General features: G+C 48.3%; 1 protein-coding gene across 3 annotated transcripts; it reads left to right on the forward strand.

Annotated features, from left to right (window-relative positions):
- Positions 1-5432: 5432 nt before the first annotated feature.
- On the forward strand, positions 5433-19965 carry mrpl16 (mitochondrial ribosomal protein L16). Of its 3 annotated transcripts, none has more exons than XM_038984346.1 (5): positions 5433-5658; positions 11944-12015; positions 13477-13625; positions 15525-15818; positions 19488-19965. In XM_038984346.1, exons 1-5 carry the CDS (start codon positions 5592-5594, stop codon positions 19677-19679), a joined length of 774 nt encoding a protein of 257 aa, XP_038840274.1. In that variant the 5' UTR covers positions 5433-5591; the 3' UTR covers positions 19680-19965. The 3 variants fall into 3 exon arrangements, with proteins under 3 accessions (XP_038840274.1, XP_038840276.1, XP_038840275.1); XM_038984348.1 differs by lacking the exon at positions 19488-19965 and adding an exon at positions 17345-19479; XM_038984347.1 differs by lacking the exon at positions 19488-19965 and adding an exon at positions 17017-17285.
- Positions 19966-21242: the final 1277 nt, after the last annotated feature.

The raw sequence follows: 21242 nt of genomic DNA on the forward strand, positions 1-21242 counted from the left end.
GTAGTACAGGACTGAAGATGGCGCTGCGGTGGATAGAGAACAACCATCCAGGTAATGTACTGGTAATGTAGTACAGGACTGAAGATGGAGCTGCGGTGGATAGAGAACAACCATCCAGGTAATGTACTGGTAATGTAGTACAGGACTGAAGATGGAGCTGCGGTGGATAGAGAGCAACCATCCAGGTAATGTACTGGTAATGTAGTACAGGACTGAAGATGGCGCTGCAGTGGATAGAGAACAACCATCCAGGTAATGTACTGGTAATGTAGTACAGGACTGAAGATGGAGCTGCGGTGGATAGAGAACAACCATACAGGTAATGTACTGGTAATGTAGTACAGGACTGAAGATGGAGCTGCGGTGGATAGAGAACAACCATCCAGGTAATGTACTGGTAATGTAGTACAGGACTGAAGATGGAGCTGCGGTGGATAGAGAACAACCATCCAGTTAATGTACTGGTAATGTAGTACAGGACTGAAGATGGAGCTGCGGTGGATAGAGAACAACCATCCAGGTAATGTACTGGTAATGTAGTACAGGACTGAAGATGGCGCTGCGGTGGATAGCGAACAACCATCCAGGTAATGTACTGGTAATGTAGTACAGGACTGAAGATGGCGCTGCGATGGATAGAGAACAACCATCCAGGTAATGTACTGGTAATGTAGTACAGGACTGAAGATGGAGCTGCGGTGGATAGAGAACAACCATCCAGGTAATGTACTGGTAATGTAGTACAGGACTGAAGATGGAGCTGCGGTGGATAGAGAACAACCATCCAGGTAATGTACTGGTAATGTAGTACAGGACTGAAGATGGCGCTGCAGTGGATAGAGAGCAACCATCCAGGTAATGTACTGGTAATGTAGTACAGGACTGAAGATGACGCTGCGGTGGATAGAGAACAACCATCCAGGTAATGTACTGGTAATGTAGTACAGGACTGAAGATGGAGCTGCAGTAGATAGAGAACAACCATCCAGGTAATGTACTGGTAATGTAGTACAGGACTGAAGATGGAGCTGCGGTGGATAGAGAACAACCATCCAGTTAATGTACTGGTAATGTAGTACAGGACTGAAGATGGAGCTGCGGTGGATAGAGAACAACCATCCAGGTAATGTACTGGTAATGTAGTACAGGACTGAAGATGGCGCTGCAGTGGATAGAGAGCAACCATCCAGGTAATGTACTGGTAATGTAGTACAGGACTGAAGATGGCGCTGCGATGGATAGAGAACAACCATCCAGGTAATGTACTGGTAATGTAGTACAGGACTGAAGATGACGCTGCGGTGGATAGAGAACAACCATCCAGGTAATGTACTGGTAATGTAGTACAGGACTGAAGATGGCGCTGCGATGGATAGAGAACAACCATCCAGGTAATGTACTGGTAATGTAGTACAGGACTGAAGATGGAGCTGCAGTGGATAGAGAACAACCATCCAAGTAATGTACTGGTAATGTAGTACAGGACTGAAGATGGCGCTGCGATGGATAGAGAACAACCATCCAGGTAATGTACTGGTAATGTAGTACAGGACTGAAGATGGCGCTGCGGTTGATAGAGAACAACCATCCAGGTAATGTACTGGTAATGTAGTACAGGACTGAAGATGGCGCTGCGGTGGATAGAGAACAACCATCCAGGTAATGTACTGGTAATGTAGTACAGGACTGAAGATGGAGCTGCGGTGGATAGAGAACAACCATCCAGGTAATGTACTGGTAATGTAGTACAGGACTGAAGATGGAGCTGCGGTGGATAGAGAACAACCATCCAGGTAATGTACTGGTAATGTAGTACAGGACTGAAGATGGAGCTGCAGTGGATAGAGAGCAACCATCCAGGTAATGTACTGGTAATGTAGTACAGGACTGAAGATGACGCTGCGGTGGATAGAGAACAACCATACAGGTAATGTACTGGTAATGTAGTACAGGACTGAAGATGGAGCTGCGGTGGATAGAGAACAACCATCCAGGTAATGTACTGGTAATGTAGTACAGGACTGAAGATGGAGCTGCGGTGGATAGAGAACAACCATCCAGGTAATGTACTGGTAATGTAGTACAGGACTGAAGATGGCGCTGCGGTGGATAGAGAGCAACCATCCAGGTAATGTACTGGTAATGTAGTACAGGACTGAAGATGGAGCTGCGGTGGATAGAGAACAACCATACAGGTAATGTACTGGTAATGTAGTACAGGACTGAAGATGGAGCTGCGGTGGATAGAGAACAACCATCCAGGTAATGTACTGGTAATGTAGTACAGGACTGAAGATGGCGCTGCGGTGGATAGAGAACAACCATCCAGGTAATGTACTGGTAATGTAGTACAGGACTGAAGATGGAGCTGCGGTGGACAGAGAACAACCATCCAGGTAATGTACTGGTAATGTAGTACAGGACTGAAGATGGCGCTGCAGTAGATAGCAGCCGTCTTACTGGCTCCTGACCAATTCTGCTAATGTGTGTGTTTTATTTACGCTGATCTTAACTTTGTTTTGTACATAATGTCTCCACCATCATTTCCAAAAAGAGCCCCTGAACATCAGAACAGCGATCACTAACCTCCATTTGGACGACAATTTCTACTTCAACGAGTCGGCGGCTCTGAACATTCTGCCTTCTCCGGACCAGGCCCTAATCCCCGGGAGAAGCAGGCGAGCCGGAAATCGTGGCGAGCAAATAGACCTCCATTGTCCTCTGTTCTATTGACCAACGTGTAATCACTGGAGAATAAACTGGAGGATCTCCATTCTATTGGCCAACGTGTAATCACTGGAGAATAAACTGGACGATCTCCATTCTATTGGCCAACGTGTAATCACTGGAGAATAACCTGGAGGATCTCCCTTCTATTGGCCAACGTGTAATCACTGGAGAATAAACTGGAGGATCTCCCTTCTATTGGCCAACGTGTAATCACTGGAGAATATACTGGAGGCTCTCCCTTCTATTGGCCAACGTGTAACCACTGGAGAATAAACTGGACGATCTCCATTCTATTGGCCAACGTGTAATCACTGGAGAATAAACTGGACGATCTCCATTCTATTGGCCAACGTGTAATCACTGGAGAATAAACTGGACGATCTCCATTCTATTGGCCAACGTGTAACCACTGGAGAATAAACTGGACGATCTCCATTCTATTGGCCAACGTGTAATCACTGGAGAATAAACTGGACGATCTCCATTCTATTGGCCAACATTGTAATCACTGGAGAATAAACTGGATGATCTCCATTCTATTGGCCAACGTGTAATCACTGGAGAATATACTGGACGATCTCCATTCTATTGGCCAACATTGTAATCACTGGAGAATAAACAGGACGATCTCCCTTCTATTGGCCAACGTGTAATCACTGGAGAATTAACTGGAGGATCTCCCTTCTATTGGCCAACGTGTAATCACTGGAGAATATACTGGAGGATCTCCCTTCTATTGGCCAACGTGTAATCACTGGAGAACAAACTGGAGGATCTCCCTTCTATTGGCCAACGTGTAATCACTGGAGAATATACTGGAGGATCTCCCTTCTATTGGCCAACGTGTAATCACTGGAGAATATACTGGAGGGTCTCCCTTCTATTGGCCAACGTGTAACCACTGGAGAATAAACTGGGCGATCTCCATTCTATTGGCCAACGTGTAATCACTGGAGAATAAACGGGAGGCTCTCCCGTCTATTGGCCAACGTGTAATCACTGGAGAACAAACTGGACGATCTCCCTTCTATTGGCCAACGTGTAATCACTGGAGGATCTCCCTTCGAGACTATCCTATCAACGGGACCTGAAAAACTGTCATGTCCTATTTTTCTCAGGGACGTGGCTGAACGAGGACAAGGATAATATATACAGAATACAAATATAAACGCAACGTCTAACAATTTCACAGATTTTACTGAGTTACAGTTCATATGAGGAAATCATTCAGTTGAAATACATTCATTAGGCCCTAATCTATGGATTTTACATGACTGGGCAGGGGCTCAGGCAAGAGTGGGCCTGGGAGGGCATTGGCCCACCCACTTGGGAGCCAGGACCAGCCGATCAGAATGAGATTTATCCCCACAACAGGGCTTTATTACAGACATAAATACTCTTCAGTTCCATCAGCTGTCCAGGTGGCTGGTCTCAGACGACCAGTTAATAAGCTGGATGTGGAGGTCCTGGCCTGGCGTGGTTACACGTGGTCTACGGTTGTGAGGCCGTTTGGAGGTACTGCCATTGTCACGGCCGTTAAAAGAAGAAGACCAAGGTGCAACTTGGTGAGCGTACATTTTCTTTTATTTAATAAAAATTACACCGAACAAAACAATAAACACAACAAAAACAAACCGTGAAGCTAAAGGCTATGTGACCTAAACATAGTCAACTTCCCACAAAGACAGGTGGGGAAAAGGGCTACCTAAGTATGGTTCTCAATCAGAGACAACGATAGACAGCTGCCCCTGATTGAGAACCACACCTGGCCAAACACACAGAAATAGAAAACATAGAAATAAAGAAACTAGAATGCCCACCCTAGTCACACCCTGGCCTAACCAAAATAGAGAATAAAAGCCTCTCTATGGCCAGGGCGTGACAGTACTCCCCCCCCTCAAAGGTGTGGACACCGGCCGCAAAACCTGACTCTAAAGGGGAGGGTCCGGGTGGGCTTCCTTTGCAGCGGCAGCTCTGGTGCGGGACGTAGACCCCCCTCCGCCTCTGGCTCCCCCCACTTTGGTGGCGCCTCTGGTGCGGGGACCCTCGCCGCCGACCCCAGACTGGGCACCCTCGTTGCGGGCCCCAGACTGGGCACCCTCGTTGCGGGCCCCGGACTGGGCACCCTCGTTGCGGGCCCCGGACTGGGCACCCTCGTTGCGGGCCCCGGACTGGGCACCCTCGTTGCGGGCCCCGGACTGGGCACCTTCGTAGCGGGCCCCGGACTGGGCACCCTCGTTGCGGGCCCCGGACTGGGCACCCTAGTTGCGGGCCCCGGACTGGGCACCCGGACTGGGCACCCAGTAGTAGACAATTTCCTGTTCGTTGTGTCGCAGTAATATGGTTCCTAGTTCTACTCAGGAGCACCTCTAGTTTCCAAATCCACAGAGTGTACAACCCAAGGAGCGTCGCTGCTCAGGGGGGCCCATTCTACTATCTGTACACAATGTACAGATCATAAGGTCCAATAAATTATAGAAGTACATAAACAAAAAACATTGTTGATCATGTAGGCTTGACATATATATATATATATATATATTATTTTTTTAAGACATAATATCTTATATAACTACTTTTAATTATTCTTTGTATGATAACTTACTATAAAATATATTAATAATTATATACATTTTCCATAATTTTCGCCCTAATTATGGGACTTTTATTCTGAAAGGTTGCAAAAATCCGTGACCCGGAAGTACTTAGTCATTCTTGTCTGCTTCATAGCGATGTGACCTTGTGCAACGCGTGATTTTACGAAGGAACCTATTTATCGTAACCTGTAATAGTTGTTTATTTGAAATGATGGTGACGATAACATAAAATATACATTTCTAACATAGTCATAACTTGCAGCTATGCTTTCTCTAATCAAATCCGCTCTTGTCGGATTGGCCAACACTGGTAAATCCACGGGGCTCCAAGGTAAGGTTCTGTCACAGTAGCTAGTTTACCGGACGAGGGGTAGACTTGTGACGGCGCAAACTGTTCAATGTTCTTTGTCTCATCAAAAACATGACAAGACTGACCCGTGTTTTGAAGTGTGCGAGAGGGCTCGACAACGCGTTAAGATTGGAAACGGACGCGAGTAACTAGTGTGGACGAAATGGAGAAAAGATTGCGGATGTAAACAGCTGCGCTTGATTGCGAACAATATTGGTGTCAGTTGTGATATTTAGCGGGAGGATGAGGGTCACGGATCTGAATGGACTGTAGTGGAAAGACAGGAAGAGATCACGATACAGAAAGCGATGGAGAGTAAAGAAAGCATAAAGGGGGCCAAGGTAGGAGACAATAACAGTGATGTGTTGGAGTGGAAAGTGGTGATGGTGTTTGGTGAGACCACAGGGCTTCATTTACACGCGATCCGACTAACCAATGTCATAGAGAAAGAGAGAGGTGTGAAGTCCAACTGGCCCGGTTCATTAGAAAAGGTAGATTGCAAATATTTTGTAGGTGTCAGGCTCATCAAGGGAAGATAATGCAATTGGAAAAGCTTAATGGGAAGAAGATGAAAAGTCATGTCCCTGGTTCTTATGCTAGGTTGAGGAGAGTCATCATGGTTGCTCCTGTATTAACTAGACTGACTGTCAGACTGATGGAGTTGACTGTTCCTGTATTAACTAGACCTACTGTCAGACTGATGGAGTTGACTGTTCCTGTACTAACTAGACCTACTGTCAGACTGGAGTTGACTGTTCCTGTGTTAACTAGACTGACTGTCAGACTGGAGTTGACTGTTCCTGTGTTAACTAGACCTACTGTCAGACTGATGGAGTTGACTGTTCCTGTGTTAACTAGACTGACTGTCAGACTGATGGAGTTGACTGTTCCTGTGTTAACTAGACTGACTGTCAGACTGGAGTTGACTGTTCCTGTGTTAACTAGACTGACTGTCAGACTGATGGAGTTGACTGTTCCTGTGTTAACTAGACCTACTGTCAGACTGATGGAGTTGACTGTTCCTGTACTAACTAGACCTACTCTCAGACTGATGGAGTTGACTGTTCCTGTACTAACTAGACCTACTGTCAGACTGATGGAGTTGACTGTTCCTGTATTAACTAGACCTACTGTCAGACTGATGGAGTTCACTGTTCCTGTATTAACTAGACCTACTGTCAGACTGATGGAGCTTCTACCATGACTGTTCCTGTATTAACTAGACGTACTGTCAGACTGATGGAGTTTCTACCATGCCAGTTCCTGTACCAGCTAGATGAAGAAGGAGCTAGCTAGCTGTGAATGGTTGCCCTACAAACCAACCAGCCAGATGAAGAAGGAGCTAGCTAGCTGTGAATGGTTGCCCTACAAACCAACCAGCTAGATGAAGGAGCTAGCTAGCTGTGAATGGTTGCCCTACAAACCAACCCGTTAGATGGAGCTAGCTAGCTGTGAATGGTTGCCCTGCAAACCAACCAGCTAGATGAAGTAGCTAGCTAGCTGTGAATGGTTGCCCTACAAACCAACCAGCTAGATGAAGTAGCTAGCTAGCTGTGAATGGTTGCCCTACAAACCAACCAGCTAGATGAAGGAGCTAGCTAGCTGTGAATGGTTGCCCTGCAAACCAACCCGTTAGATGGAGGAGCTAGCTAGCTGTGAATGGTTGCCCTGCAAACCAACCAGCTAGATGAAGTAGCTAGCTAGCTGTGAATGGTTGCCCAACAAACCAACCAGCTAGATGAAGTAGCTAGCTAGCTGTGAATGGTTGCCCTACAAACCAACCAGCTAGATCAAGTAGCTAGCTAGCTGTGAATGGTTGCCCAACAAACCAACCAGCTAGATGGAGCAAGCTAGCTGTGAATGGTTGCCCTACAAACCAACCAGCTAGAAGAAGGAGCTAGCTAGCTGTGAATGGTTGCCCTACAAACCAACCAGCTAGATGAAGTAGCTAGCTAGCTGTGAATGGTTGCCCAACAAACCAACCAGCTAGATGAAGGAGCTAGCTAGCTGTGAATGGTTGCCCTACAAACCAACCAGTTAGATGAAGAAGGAGCTAGCTAGCTGTGAATGGTTGCCCTACAAACCAACCAGCTAGATGAAGAAGGAGCTAGCTAGCTGTGAATGGTTGCCCTGCAAACCAACCAGCTAGATGAAGAAGGAGCTAGCTAGCTGTGAATGGTTGCCCTGCAAACCAACCAGTTAGATGGAGGAGCTAGCTAGCTGTGAATGGTTGCCCTACAAACCAACCAGCTAGAAGAAGGAGCTAGCTAGCTGTGAATGGTTGCCCTACAAACCAACCAGCTAGATGAAGTAGCTAGCTAGCTGTGAATGGTTGCCCAACAAACCAACCAGCTAGATGAAGGAGCTAGCTAGCTGTGAATGGTTGCCCTACAAACCAACCAGTTAGATGAAGAAGGAGCTAGCTAGCTGTGAATGGTTGCCCTACAAACCAACCAGCTAGATGAAGAAGGAGCTAGCTAGCTGTGAATGGTTGCCCTGCAAACCAACCAGCTAGATGAAGAAGGAGCTAGCTAGCTGTGAATGGTTGCCCTGCAAACCAACCAGTTAGATGGAGGAGCTAGCTAGCTGTGAATGGTTGCCCTACAAACCAACCAGTTAGATGAAGGAGGAGCTAGCTAGCTGTGAATGGTTGCCCAACAAACCAACCAGCTAGATGAAGACGGAGCTACCTAGCTGTGAATGGTTGCCCTGCAAACCAACCAGCTAGATGAAGGAGCTAGCTAGCTGTGAATGGTTGCCCGACAAACCAACCAGCTAGATGGAGGTAGCTAGCTGTGAATGGTTGCCCTACAAACCAACCAGTTAGATGAAGAAAGAGCTAGCTAGCTGTGAATGGTTGCCCAACAAACCAACCAGCTAGATGGAGCTAGCTAGCTGTGAATGGTTGCCCTGCAAACCAACCAGTTAGATGAAGAAGGAGCTAGCTAGCTGTGAATGGTTGCCCAACAAACCAACCAGCTAGATGAAGGAGCTAGCTAGCTGTGAATGGTTGCCCTACAAACCAACCAGCTAGATGAAGTAGCTAGCTAGCTGTGAATGGTTGCCCAACAAACCAACCAGCTAGATGAAGAAGGAGCTAGCTAGCTGTGAATGGTTGCCCTACAAACCAACCAGTTAGATGAAGGAGCTAGCTAGCTGTGAATGGTTGCCCTACAAACCAACCAGCTAGATGAAGAAGGAGCTAGCTAGCTGTGAATGGTTGCCCTGCAAACCAACCAGCTAGATGAAGGAGCTAGCTAGCTGTGAATGGTTGCCCTGCAAACCAACCAGTTAGATGGAGGAGCTAGCTAGCTGTGAATGGTTGCCCTACAAACCAACCAGTTAGATGGAGGAGCTAGCTAGCTGTGAATGGTTGCCCAACAAACCAACCAGCTAGATGAAGACGGAGCTACCTAGCTGGGAATGGTTGCCCTGCAAACCAACCAGCTAGATGAAGAAGGAGCTAGCTAGCTGTGAATGGTTGCCCGACAAACCAACCAGCTAGATGGAGGTAGCTAGCTGTGAATGGTTGCCCTACAAACCAACCAGTTAGATGAAGAAAGAGCTAGCTAGCTGTGAATGGTTGCCCAACAAACCAACCAGCTAGATGGAGCTAGCTAGCTGTGAATGGTTGCCCTGCAAACCAACCAGTTAGATGAAGAAGGAGCTAGCTAGCTGTGAATGGTTGCCCTACAAACCAACCAGTTAGATGAAGAAGGAGCTAGCTAGCTGTGAATGGTTGCCCTACAAACCAACCAGCTAGATAAAGACGGAGCTAGCTAGCTGTGAATGGTTGCCCTACAAACCAACCAGCTAGATAAAGACGGAGCTAGCTAGCTGTAAATGGTTGCCCGACAAACCAACCAGCTAGATAAAGACGGAGCTAGCTAGCTGTGAATGGTTGCCCTACAAACCAACCAGCTAGATAAAGACGGAGCTAGCTAGCTGTGAATGGTTGCCCTGCAAACCAACCAGCTAGATGAAGTAGCTAGCTAGCTGTGAATGGTTGCCCTACAAACCAACCAGCTAGATGAAGTAGCTAGCTAGCTGTGAATGGTTGCCCAACAAACCAACCAGCTAGATGAAGAAGGAGCAAGCTAGCTGTGAATGGTTGCCCTGCAAACCAACCAGCTAGATGAAGGAGCTAGCTAGCTGTGAATGGTTGCCCTACAAACCAACCAGCTAGATGAAGTAGCTAGCTAGCTGTGAATGGTTGCCCAACAAACCAACCAGCTAGATGAAGACGGAGCTACCTAGCTGTGAATGGTTGCCCTACAAACCAACCAGCTAGATAAAGACGGAGCTAGCTAGCTGTGAATGGTTGCCCTGCAAACCAACCAGCTAGATGAAGTAGCTAGCTAGCTGTGAATGGTTGCCCTACAAACCAACCAGCTAGATGAAGTAGCTAGCTAGCTGTGAATGGTTGCCCAACAAACCAACCAGCTAGATGAAGGAGCAAGCTAGCTGTGAATGGTTGCCCTGCAAACCAACCAGCTAGATGAAGGAGCTAGCTAGCTGTGAATGGTTGCCCTACAAACCAACCAGCTAGATGAAGTAGCTAGCTAGCTGTGAATGGTTGCCCAACAAACCAACCAGCTAGATGAAGAAGGAGCTAGCTAGCTGTGAATGGTTGCCCTACAAACCAACCAGTTAGATGAAGAAGGAGCTAGCTAGCTGTGAATGGTTGCCCTACAAACCAACCAGCTAGATGAAGAAGGAGCTAGCTAGCTGTGAATGGTTGCCCTGCAAACCAACCAGCTAGATGAAGAAGGAGCTAGCTAGCTGTGAATGGTTGCCCTGCAAACCAACCAGTTAGATGGAGGAGCTAGTTAGCTGTGAATGGTTGCCCTACAAACCAACCAGTTAGATGGAGGAGCTAGCTAGCTGTGAATGGTTGCCCAACAAACCAACCAGCTAGATGAAGACGGAGCTACCTAGCTGTGAATGGTTGCCCTGCAAACCAACCAGCTAGATGAGGAAGGAGCTAGCTAGCTGTGAATGGTTGCCCGACAAACCAACCAGCTAGATGGAGGTAGCTAGCTGTGAATGGTTGCCCTACAAACCAACCAGTTAGATGAAGAAGGAGCTAGCTAGCTGTGAATGGTTGCCCTACAAACCAACCAGCTAGATGAAGAAGGAGCTAGCTAGCTGTGAATGGTTGCCCTGCAAACCAACCAGTTAGATGGAGGAGCTAGCTAGCTGTGAATGGTTGCCCTACAAACCAACCAGTTAGATGGAGGAGCTAGCTAGCTGTGAATGGTTGCCCAACAAACCAACCAGCTAGATGAAGACGGAGCTACCTAGCTGTGAATGGTTGCCCTGCAAACCAACCAGCTAGATGAGGAAGGAGCTAGCTAGCTGTGAATGGTTGCCCGACAAACCAACCAGCTAGATGGAGGTAGCTAGCTGTGAATGGTTGCCCTACAAACCAACCAGTTAGATGAAGAAAGAGCTAGCTAGCTGTGAATGGTTGCCCAACAAACCAACCAGCTAGATGGAGCTAGCTAGCTGTGAATGGTTGCCCTGCAAACCAACCAGTTAGATGAAGAAGGAGCTAGCTAGCTGTGAATGGTTGCCCTACAAACCAACCAGCTAGATGGAGCTAGCTAGCTGTGAATGGTTGCCCTACAAACCAACCAGCTAGATGAAGAAGGAGCTAGCTAGCTGTGAATGGTTGCCCTACAAACCAACCAGCTAGATAAAGACGGAGCTAGCTAGCTGTGAATGGTTGCCCTACAAACCAACCAGTTAGAAGAAGGAGCTAGCTAGCTGTGAATGGTTGCCCTACAAACCAACCAGCTAGATGAAGAAGGAGCTAGCTAGCTGTGAATGGTTGCCCTACAAACCAACCAGCTAGATGAAGAAGGAGCTAGCTAGCTGTGAATGGTTGCCCTACAAACCAACCAGTTAGATGAAGGAGCAAGCTAGCTGTGAATGGTTGCCCTACAAACCAACCAGTTAGATGAAGGAGCTAGCTAGCTGTGAATGGTTGCCCTGCCAACCAACCAGCTAGATGAAGGAGCTAGCTAGCTGTGAATGGTTGCCCTGCCAACCAACCAGCTAGATGAAGGAGCTAGCTAGCTGTGAATGGTTGCCCTACAAACCAACCAGCTAGATGATCTTAAAGAAATTATCTTGATGTATTCTTGCAATCTTTGACATGTTTTTGACTGGCTGCCTGCAGCCACTATTATGATAGCTGGGTTGGCTAGCTAACGGCTTTAGCTAGCTAGCAGCAATATAAAACAACGATTGTTTGTTGTCTAGGTGTCCTGCAGAGTCATCTGAAGGTCCTGTCTGCTGGGATGAAGACATACGAGGTGCCTCCAGACTACAGCGGTAAGTATCTTACTTTGCCATGCACCTTCAGCATTCAATCATTTGAACTGGCCTCCTTCAATGAATGAATCATTGTGTTAACCCCTCTCATCTACAATGAATGAAGCATTGTGTTGACCCCTCTTATCTAGAATGAATGAAGCATTGTATTGACCCCCTCTTATCTAGAATGAATGAAGCATTGTGTTAACCCCTCTTATCTAGAATGAATGAAGCATTGTGTTAAACCTCTTATCTAGAATGAATGAAGCATTGTATTGAACCCCTCATCTAGAATGGATGAAGCATTGTGTTAACCCCCTCTTATCTAGAATGAATGAAGCATTGTGTTAAACTCCTCTTATCTAGAATGAATGAAGCATTGTGTTGACCCCCTCTTATCTAGAATGAATGAAGCATTGTGTTAAACCCCTCTTATCTAGAATGAATGAAGCATTGTGTTAACCCCCTCTTATCTAGAATGAATGAAGCATTGTGTTGACCCCCTCTTATCTAGAATGAATGAAGCATTGTGTTAAACCTTCTTATCTAGAATGAATGAAGCATTGTGTCAACCCCTCTTATCTAGAATGAATGAAGCATTGTGTCAACCCCTCTTATCTAGAATGAATGAAGCATTGTGTTAAACCCTCTTATCTAGAATGAATGAAGCATTGTGTCAACCCCTCTTATCTAGAATGAATGAAGCATTGTGTCAACCCCTCTTATCTAGAATGAATGAAGCATTGTGTTAAACCCTCTTATCTAGAATGAATGAAGCATTGTGTTAACCCCCTCTTATCTAGAATGAATGAAGCATTGTGTTAATCCCCTCTTATCTAGAATGAATGAAGCATTGTGTTAATCCCCTCTTATCTAGAATGAATGAAGCATTGTGTTAAACCCCTCTTATCTAGAATGAATGAAGCATTGTGTTAAACCCCTCTTATCTAGAATGAATGAATGAAGCATTGTGTTAAACCCCTCTTATCTAGAATGAATGAAGCATTGTGTTAAACCCCTCTTATCTAGAATGAATGAAGCATTGTGTTAAACCTCTCTTATCTAGAATGAATGAAGCATTGTGTTAAACCCCTCTTATCTAGAATGAATGAAGCATTGTGTTAAACCTCTCTTATCTAGAATGAATGAAGCATTGTGTTAAACCTCTCTTATCTAGAATGAATGAAGCATTGTGTTAACCCCTCTTATCTAGAATGAATGAATGAAGCATTGTGTTAAACCTCTCTTATCTAGAATGGCGACAAGTTGATGGTCATGGAGGTGAAGCATTCAGTTTGCATCATAACAACATTACATCATATCTGTCAAGGTTTCTGACCACACACACACACACACACACACACACACACACACACACTGGCTACAGGTCAAGATCACCCAGACTCCATACACTGTTTACCGTGACCTTGTCTCCTGTCTGTGACCCCTGTCTGTGACCCCTGTCTGTGACCCCTGTAGAGGTTGTGCTACCTGAAAGACCCAAGCTGAAGTTTCTGAACAAGGTGCCCAACTTTAAGAAGGCGAGGAAGGAGATGAAGAAGCTAAGAGACATTCAGGGACCAGCCCAGACAGCCAACACCTTCACCAAGGGACAGTACGGCATCGTGGTGAGTGTGTGTGTGTGTGTTGAATACACAGAGAACACAGTCTACATGCCTACGAGGGTTATGTGTTAAAATATTCTCCCATCAGGGTCTGTGGATGTAGTTACATTGACCTTTAGGGGGAAGTTTTGATCAATGTTCCAGAATTGTTCTGTGATTGATAAAAGTTATTTTATTTCTTCACTGTTTCAAACTTCCTCCTGTCATTGTCCTCCACTTCTTATCCAATCATCCTCCTCTCCTCAGGCACTGGGCGGGGCTACCTCCTTATCTAATCATCCTCCTCTCCTCAGGCGCTGGGCGGGGGCTACCTCCTTATCTAATCATCCTCCTCTCCTCAGGCGCTGGGCGGGGCTACCTCATCTAATCATCCTCCTCTCCTCAGGCGCTGGGCGGGGCTACCTCATCTAATCATCCTCCTCTCCTCAGGCGCTGGGCGGGGCTACCTCCTTATCTAATCATCCTCCTCTCCTCAGGCGCTGGGCGGGGCTACCTCCTTATCTAATCATCCTCCTCTCCTCAGGCGCTGGGCGGGGCTACCTCCTTATCTAATCATCCTCCTCTCCTCAGGCGCTGGGCGGGGGCTACCTCCTTATCTAATCATCCTCCTCTCCTCAGGCGCTGGCTACCTCCTTATCTAATCATCCTCCTCTCCTCAGGCGCTGGGCGGGGCTACCTCCTTATCTAATCATCCTCCTCTCCTCAGGCGCTGGGCGGGGCTACCTCCTTATCTAATCATCCTCCTCTCCTCAGGCGCTGGGCGGGGGCTACCTCTTTATCTAATCATCCTCCTCTCCTCAGGCGCTGGGCGGGGACTACCTCCTTATCTAATCATCCTCCTCTCCTCAGGCGCTGGGCGGGGACTACCTCCTTATCTAATCATCCTCCTCTCCTCAGGCGCTGGGCGGGGACTACCTCCTTATCTAATCATCCTCCTCTCCTCAGGCGCTGGGCGGGGGCTACCTCCTTATCTAATCATCCTCCTCTCCTCAGGCGCTGGGCGGGGGCTACCTCCTTATCTAATCATCCTCCTCTCCTCAGGCGCTGGGCGGGGCTACCTCCTTATCTAATCATCCTCCTCTCCTCAGGCGCTGGGCGGGGGCTACCTCCTTATCTAATCATCCTCCTCTCCTCAGGCGCTGGGCGGGGGCTACCTCCTTATCTAATCATCCTCCTCTCCTCAGGCGCTGGGCGGGGGCTACCTCCTTATCTAATCATCCTCCTCTCCTCAGGCGCTGGGCGGGGGCTACCTCCTTATCTAATCATCCTCCTCTCCTCAGGCGCTGGGCGGGGGCTACCTCCTTATCTAATCATCCTCCTCTCCTCAGGCGCTGGGCGGGGGCTACCTCCTTATCTAATCATCCTCCTCTCCTCAGGCGCTGGGCGGGGGCTACCTCCTTATCTAATCATCCTCCTCTCCTCAGGCGCTGGGCGGGGGCTACCTCCTTATCTAATCATCCTCCTCTCCTCAGGCGCTGGGCGGGGGCTACCTCCTTATCTAATCATCCTCCTCTCCTCAGGCGCTGGGCGGGGCTACCTCCTTATCTAATCATCCTCCTCTCCTCAGGCGCTGGGCGGGGGCTACCTCCTTATCTAATCATCCTCCTCTCCTCAGGCGCTGGGCGGGGGCTACCTCCTTATCTAATCATCCTCCTCTCCTCAGGCGCTGGGCGGGGGCTACCTCCTTATCTAATCATCCTCCTCTCCTCAGGCGCTGGGCGGGGGCTACCTCCTTATCTAATCATCCTCCTCTCCTCAGGCGCTGGGCGGGGGCTACCTCCTTATCTAATCATCCTCCTCTCCTCAGGCGCTGGGCGGGGCTACCTCCTTATCTAATCATCCTCCTCTCCTCAGGCGCTGGGCGGGGGCTACCTCCTTATCTAATCATCCTCCTCTCCTCAGGCGCTGGGCGGGGGCTACCTCCACTTTGGTCACATGGAGATGATGCGTCTGACCATCAACAGGAGGATGGACCCTCGCACCACCTTCGCCCGCTGGCGCATCAACGCCCCCTACAAGCCCATCACCAGGAAGGGCCTGGGCCAGAGGATGGGCGGGGGCAAAGGGAACATAGACCACTACGTCACACCGGTGAAGTACGGACGGATGATTGTGGAGGTCGGGGGACGGCTGGAACTGGGCGAGGTGGAGCCTATCCTCAAGGAAGTGGCCAAGAAACTGCCCTTCCCTGCCAAGGTCAGCCGCCTGCTGGGGATACAGGAAGGGTTAATAAAATGGGCAAAATCTAGAGGTGGTGCTGGCCAATCACAGTAGCATCTTCTCTTCTCTATATGCAGGGATATGTTGGGGGGAAAACTAACTAGTTCCCTATAAGGCTTGGGATATTGAATTCTACTGTGGTAGCATCAGAGACCTCATTACATTCTACTGTGGTAGCATCAGAGACCTCATTACATTCTACTGTGGTAGCATCAGAGACCTCATTACATTCTACTGTGGTAGCATCAGAGACCTCATTACATTGTACTGTGGTAGCATCAGAGACCTCATTACATTGTACCGTGGTAGCATCAGAGACCTCATTACATTCTACTGTGGTAGCATCAGAGACCTAATTACATTCTACTGTGGTAGCATCAGAGACCTCATTACATTCTACTGTGGTAGCATCAGAGACCTCATTACATTCTACTGTGGTAGCATCAGAGACCTCATTACATTGTACCGTGGTAGCATCAGAGACCTCATTACATTGTACCGTGGTAGCATCGGAGACCTCATTGCATTCTACTGTGGTAGCATCGGAGACCTCATTACATTCTACTGTGGTAGCATCGGAGACCTCATTACATTCTACTGTGGTAGCATCGGAGACCTCATTACATTCTACTGTGGTAGCATCGGAGACCTCATTACATTCTACTGTGGTAGCATCGGAGACCTCATTACATTCTACTGTGGTAGCATCGGAGACCTCATTACATTCTACTGTGGTAGCATCGGAGACCTCATTACATTGTACTGTGGTAGCATCGGAGACCTCATTACATTGTACTGTGGTAGCATCGGAGACCTCATTACATTCTACTGTGGTAGCATCAGAGACCTCATTACATTGTACTGTGGTAGCATCGGAGACCTCATTACATTGTACCGTGCCCCGCTATAGGGAGGACAATGAATCTGATTGTAAAGACATGTCTATCATTTCCTCTGATTCTAATCCTCTTCCTGACCTCTAACCTCTGAACCCTCCCTCCACCAGGTAGTAAGCAGAGAGAACCTGGCGGCGATGGAGCAGAAACACTATACCTGACCTTGTGTAACCTCTGACCCCTCCCTCCACCAGGTAGTAAGCAGAGAGAACCTGGTGGCGATGGAGCAGAAACACTATACCTGACCTTGTGTAACCTCTGACCCCTCTCTCCACCAGGTAGTGTCCAGAGAGAGCCTGGCAGCAGGAGCACTATACCTGATCCTGTCCTTATGTAACCTCTGACCTCTCTCTCCACCAGGTAGTGTCCAGAGAGAGCCTGGCAGCAGGAGCACTATACCTGATCCTGTCCTTATGTAACCTCTGACCTCTCTCTCCACCAGGTAGTGTCCAGAGAGAGCCTGGCAGCAGGAGCACTATACCTGATCCTGTCCTTATGTAACCTCTGACCTCTCTCTCCACCAGGTAGTGTCCAGAGAGAGCCTGGCAGCAGGAGCACTATACCTGATCCTGTCCTTATGTAACCTCTGACCCCTCTCTCCACCAGGTAGTGTCCAGAGAGAGCCTGGCAGCCATGCAGCAGGAGCACTATACCTGATCCTGTCCTTATGTAACCTCTGACCTCTCTCTCCTCCAGGTAGTGTCCAGAGAGAGCCTGGCAGCAGGAGCACTATACCTGATCCTGTCCTTATGTAACCTCTGACCCCTCTCTCCACCAGGTAGTGTCCAGAGAGAGCCTGGCAGCCATGCAGCAGGAGCACTATACCTGATCCTGTCCTTATGTAACCTCTGACCCCTCTCTCCACCAGGTAGTGTCCAGAGAGAGCCTGGCAGCAGGAGCACTATACCTGATCCTGTCCTTATGTAACCTCTGACCCCTCTCTCCTCCAGGTAGTGTCCAGAGAGAGCCTGGCAGCCATGCAGCAGGAGCACTATACCTGATCCTGTCCTTATGTAACCTCTGACCCCTCTCTCCACCAGGTAGTGTCCAGAGAGAGCCTGGCAGCCATGCAGCAGGAGCACTATACCTGATCCTGTCCTTATGTAACCTCTGACCCCTCTCTCTCCTCCAGGTAGTGTCCAGAGAGAGCCTGGCAGCCATGCAGCAGGAGCACTATACCTGATCCTGTCCTTATGTAACCTCTGACCCCTCTCTCTCCACCAGGTAGTGTCCAGAGAGAGCCTGGCAGCCATGCAGCAGGAGCACTATACCTGATCCTGTCCTTATGTAACCTCTGACCCCTCTCTCTCCTCCAGGTAGTGTCCAGAGAGAGCCTGGCAGCAGGAGCACTATACCTGATCCTGTCCTTATGTAACCTCTGACCCCTCTCTCCACCAGGTAGTGTCCAGAGAGAGCCTGGCAGCCATGCAGCAGGAGCACTATACCTGATCCTGTCCTTATGTAACCTCTGACCCCTCTCTCCACCAGGTAGTGTCCAGAGAGAGCCTGGCAGCCATGCAGCAGGAGCACTATACCTGATCCTGTCCTTATGTAACCTCTGACCTCTCTCTCCACCAGGTAGTGTCCAGAGAGAGCCTGGCAGCCATGCAGCAGGAGCACTATACCTGATCCTGTCCTTATGTAACCTCTGACCTCTCTCTCCACCAGGTAGTGTCCAGAGAGAGCCTGGCAGCCATGCAGCAGGAGCACTATACCTGATCCTGTCCTTATGTAACCTCTGACCTCTCTCTCCTCCAGGTAGTGTCCAGAGAGAGCCTGACAGCCATGCAGCAGGAGCACTATACCTGATCCTGTCCTTATGTAACCTCTGACCTCTCTCTCTCCTCCAGGTAGTGTCCAGAGAGAGCCTGGCAGCCATGCAGCAGGAGCACTATACCTGATCCTGTCCTTATGTAACCTCTGACCTCTCTCTCTCCTCCAGGTAGTGTCCAGAGAGAGCCTGGCAGCCATGCAGCAGGAGCACTATACCTGATCCTGTCCTTATGTAACCTCTGACCTCTCTCTCCTCCAGGTAGTGTCCAGAGAGAGCCTGGCAGCCATGCAGCAGGAGCACTATACCTGATCCTGTCCTTATGTAACCTCTGACCCCTCTCTCTCCACCAGGTAGTGTCCAGAGAGAGCCTGACAGCCATGCAGCAGGAGCACTATACCTGATCCTGTCCTTATGTAACCTCTGACCCCTCTCTCTCCACCAGGTAGTGTCCAGAGAGAGCCTGGCAGCCATGCAGCAGGAGCACTATACCTGATCCTGTCCTTATGTAACCTCTGACCCCTCTCTCTCCTCCAGGTAGTGTCCAGAGAGAGCCTGGCAGCAGGAGCACTATACCTGATCCTGTCCTTATGTAACCTCTGACCCCTCTCTCCACCAGGTAGTGTCCAGAGAGAGCCTGGCAGCCATGCAGCAGGAGCACTATACCTGATCCTGTCCTTATGTAACCTCTGACCCCTCTCTCTCCACCAGGTAGTGTCCAGAGAGAGCCTGGCAGCCATGCAGCAGGAGCACTATACCTGATCCTGTCCTTATGTAACCTCTGACCCCTCTCTCTCCACCAGGTAGTGTCCAGAGAGAGCCTGGCAGCCATGCAGCAGGAGCACTATACCTGACCTTGTGTAACCTATGACCCCTTCTCTCCACCAGGTAGTGTCCAGAGAGAGCCTGGCAGCCATGCAGCAGGAGCACTATACCTGATCCTGTCCTTATGTAACCTCTGACCTCTCTCTCCACCAGGTAGTGTCCAGAGAGAGCCTGGCAGCCATGCAGCAGGAGCAGCAGGACATGGAGCAGAACAACCAGAACCCCTGGACCTTCCAGAGGATCGCCAGGGGCAACATGCTGGGCATCAGGAAGGTCCTCAGCCCCTTTGACCTCCACAACCACGGGAAGTACAGCGGAAAGTTCCACAACCCAGGCAGGGTGTGAGGGAGTCGCCCGTGGTGCCGTCACATTTTAACAGCTGCGCTTTGGAACATGGCTTGCATCCAAAATGGCAGCCCATGGAGCCAAAATGGCTGCCTATTCCCTATACGGTGCACTACTTTTGACCAGAGCCCAGGTGCCATGTAAGACGCAGCCCATGGAGCCAAAATGGCTGGCAGTCATGGGGAGAATTCTCTCCTTCTGTGTGACTCCCTTATTGGAAATGTAGATCAGTGATTGGTGTTCAATCAGAAAATAAAGACACTTGTCTGAATCTTCTGTTTTTAAACGACTGTTGAATCTTCTGTTTTTAAAACGACTGTTTGAATCTGAATCCATCTGAAGAATGGAAGTTTGTGCCAATGGGTTTGTGTTGGATGGACATTTGTTGACCATCAACGTTGTCTGAAAGATCATTACGTGCCGATCTCTCCGACCCAATACATTTCACTCAGTGATCCACCTGGTCACGTGATGTTGTTAGACTCCACTATGTCACTCGAGCCCAGTTTATATGTCATATGTACAGGGATATACACATGGTACACAGTACAATGAAATGCTGACTACAGGTACACTCATTCAGGTGAGGTCTGATGGCGATAGATAACACACAATGTTTCCACAGCTGTCTCTCTCTATAATATCATGGAATGAAACCCCAACGTCACCATCTAACCAGTATATTATATAGTTACACCCCATCTAACCAGTATATTATATAGTTACACCCCATCTAACCATTATATTATATAGTTACACCCCATCTAACCATTATATTATATAGTTACACCCCATCTAACCATTATATTATATAGTTACACCCCATCTAACCAGTATATTATATAGTTACACCCCATCTAACCAGTATATTATTTAGTTACACCCCATCTAACCATTATATTATATAGTTACACCCCATCTAACCAGTATATTATATACAGTGGGGAGAACAAGTATTTGACACACTGCCGATTTTGCAGGTTTTCCTACTTACAAAGCATGTAGAGGTCTGTAATTTTTTTGTGAGAGACGGAATCTAAACCAAAAATCCAGAAAATCATGTATGATTTTTAAGTAATTAATTTGCATTTTATTGCATGACATATGGGCTGTGCCATTGAGGCATTCTTCATTTTGAAGTAGTCCATTTTCTTCTTCACTATTGGCTGACCCCTCCTGATGACCCAGTTGGACACGACTCCAACAGGGTCACCAGGAGGGATGAGCCAATGAAGTTGAAAGTCCCACCCAGTTTAATAAATTAAAATGGTGAAAGCCCTCAATGGCGCTGCCCTCTGAGGAGTGGAATGGACCTGGAACTCACTTCCTCTTGAAGACTTTGCATTAAGAAAGCAGTTGCAGGGGGCTTGGATTGGGAGTGACGGTGGCTGGGGAAACATGGAGAGGCCAGAGATAACCATACTTGTAAATTGGGCTAAGGAGAAGAACGCTGCCTAAGACGTCCTTTTGGCCACTAGAGGCCTCTATCATCCTCTATGAGGAGTGCGCATTGCCCTTTCCATCATGGCCGCCTGGAGTTGCCTGCTTGCCGCTCATAACGCA

This window comes from Salvelinus namaycush, unplaced genomic scaffold (genome assembly GCF_016432855.1).
Source record: "Salvelinus namaycush isolate Seneca unplaced genomic scaffold, SaNama_1.0 Scaffold233, whole genome shotgun sequence".
NCBI lineage: Eukaryota > Metazoa > Chordata > Actinopteri > Salmoniformes > Salmonidae > Salvelinus > Salvelinus namaycush.

Bases quoted from the DNA above. Each gene is read 5' to 3' on its own strand.
- mrpl16 (XM_038984346.1), top strand. From the start codon at position 5,592: ATGCTTTCTCTAATCAAATCCGCTCTTGTCGGATTGGCCAACACTGGT. The intron at 5,659-11,943 runs GTAAGGTTCTGT...TTTGTTGTCTAG, and splicing joins TAAATCCACGGGGCTCCAAG to GTGTCCTGCAGAGTCATCTG. The intron at 15,819-19,487 runs GTCAGCCGCCTG...TCTCTCCACCAG, and splicing joins AACTGCCCTTCCCTGCCAAG to GTAGTGTCCAGAGAGAGCCT.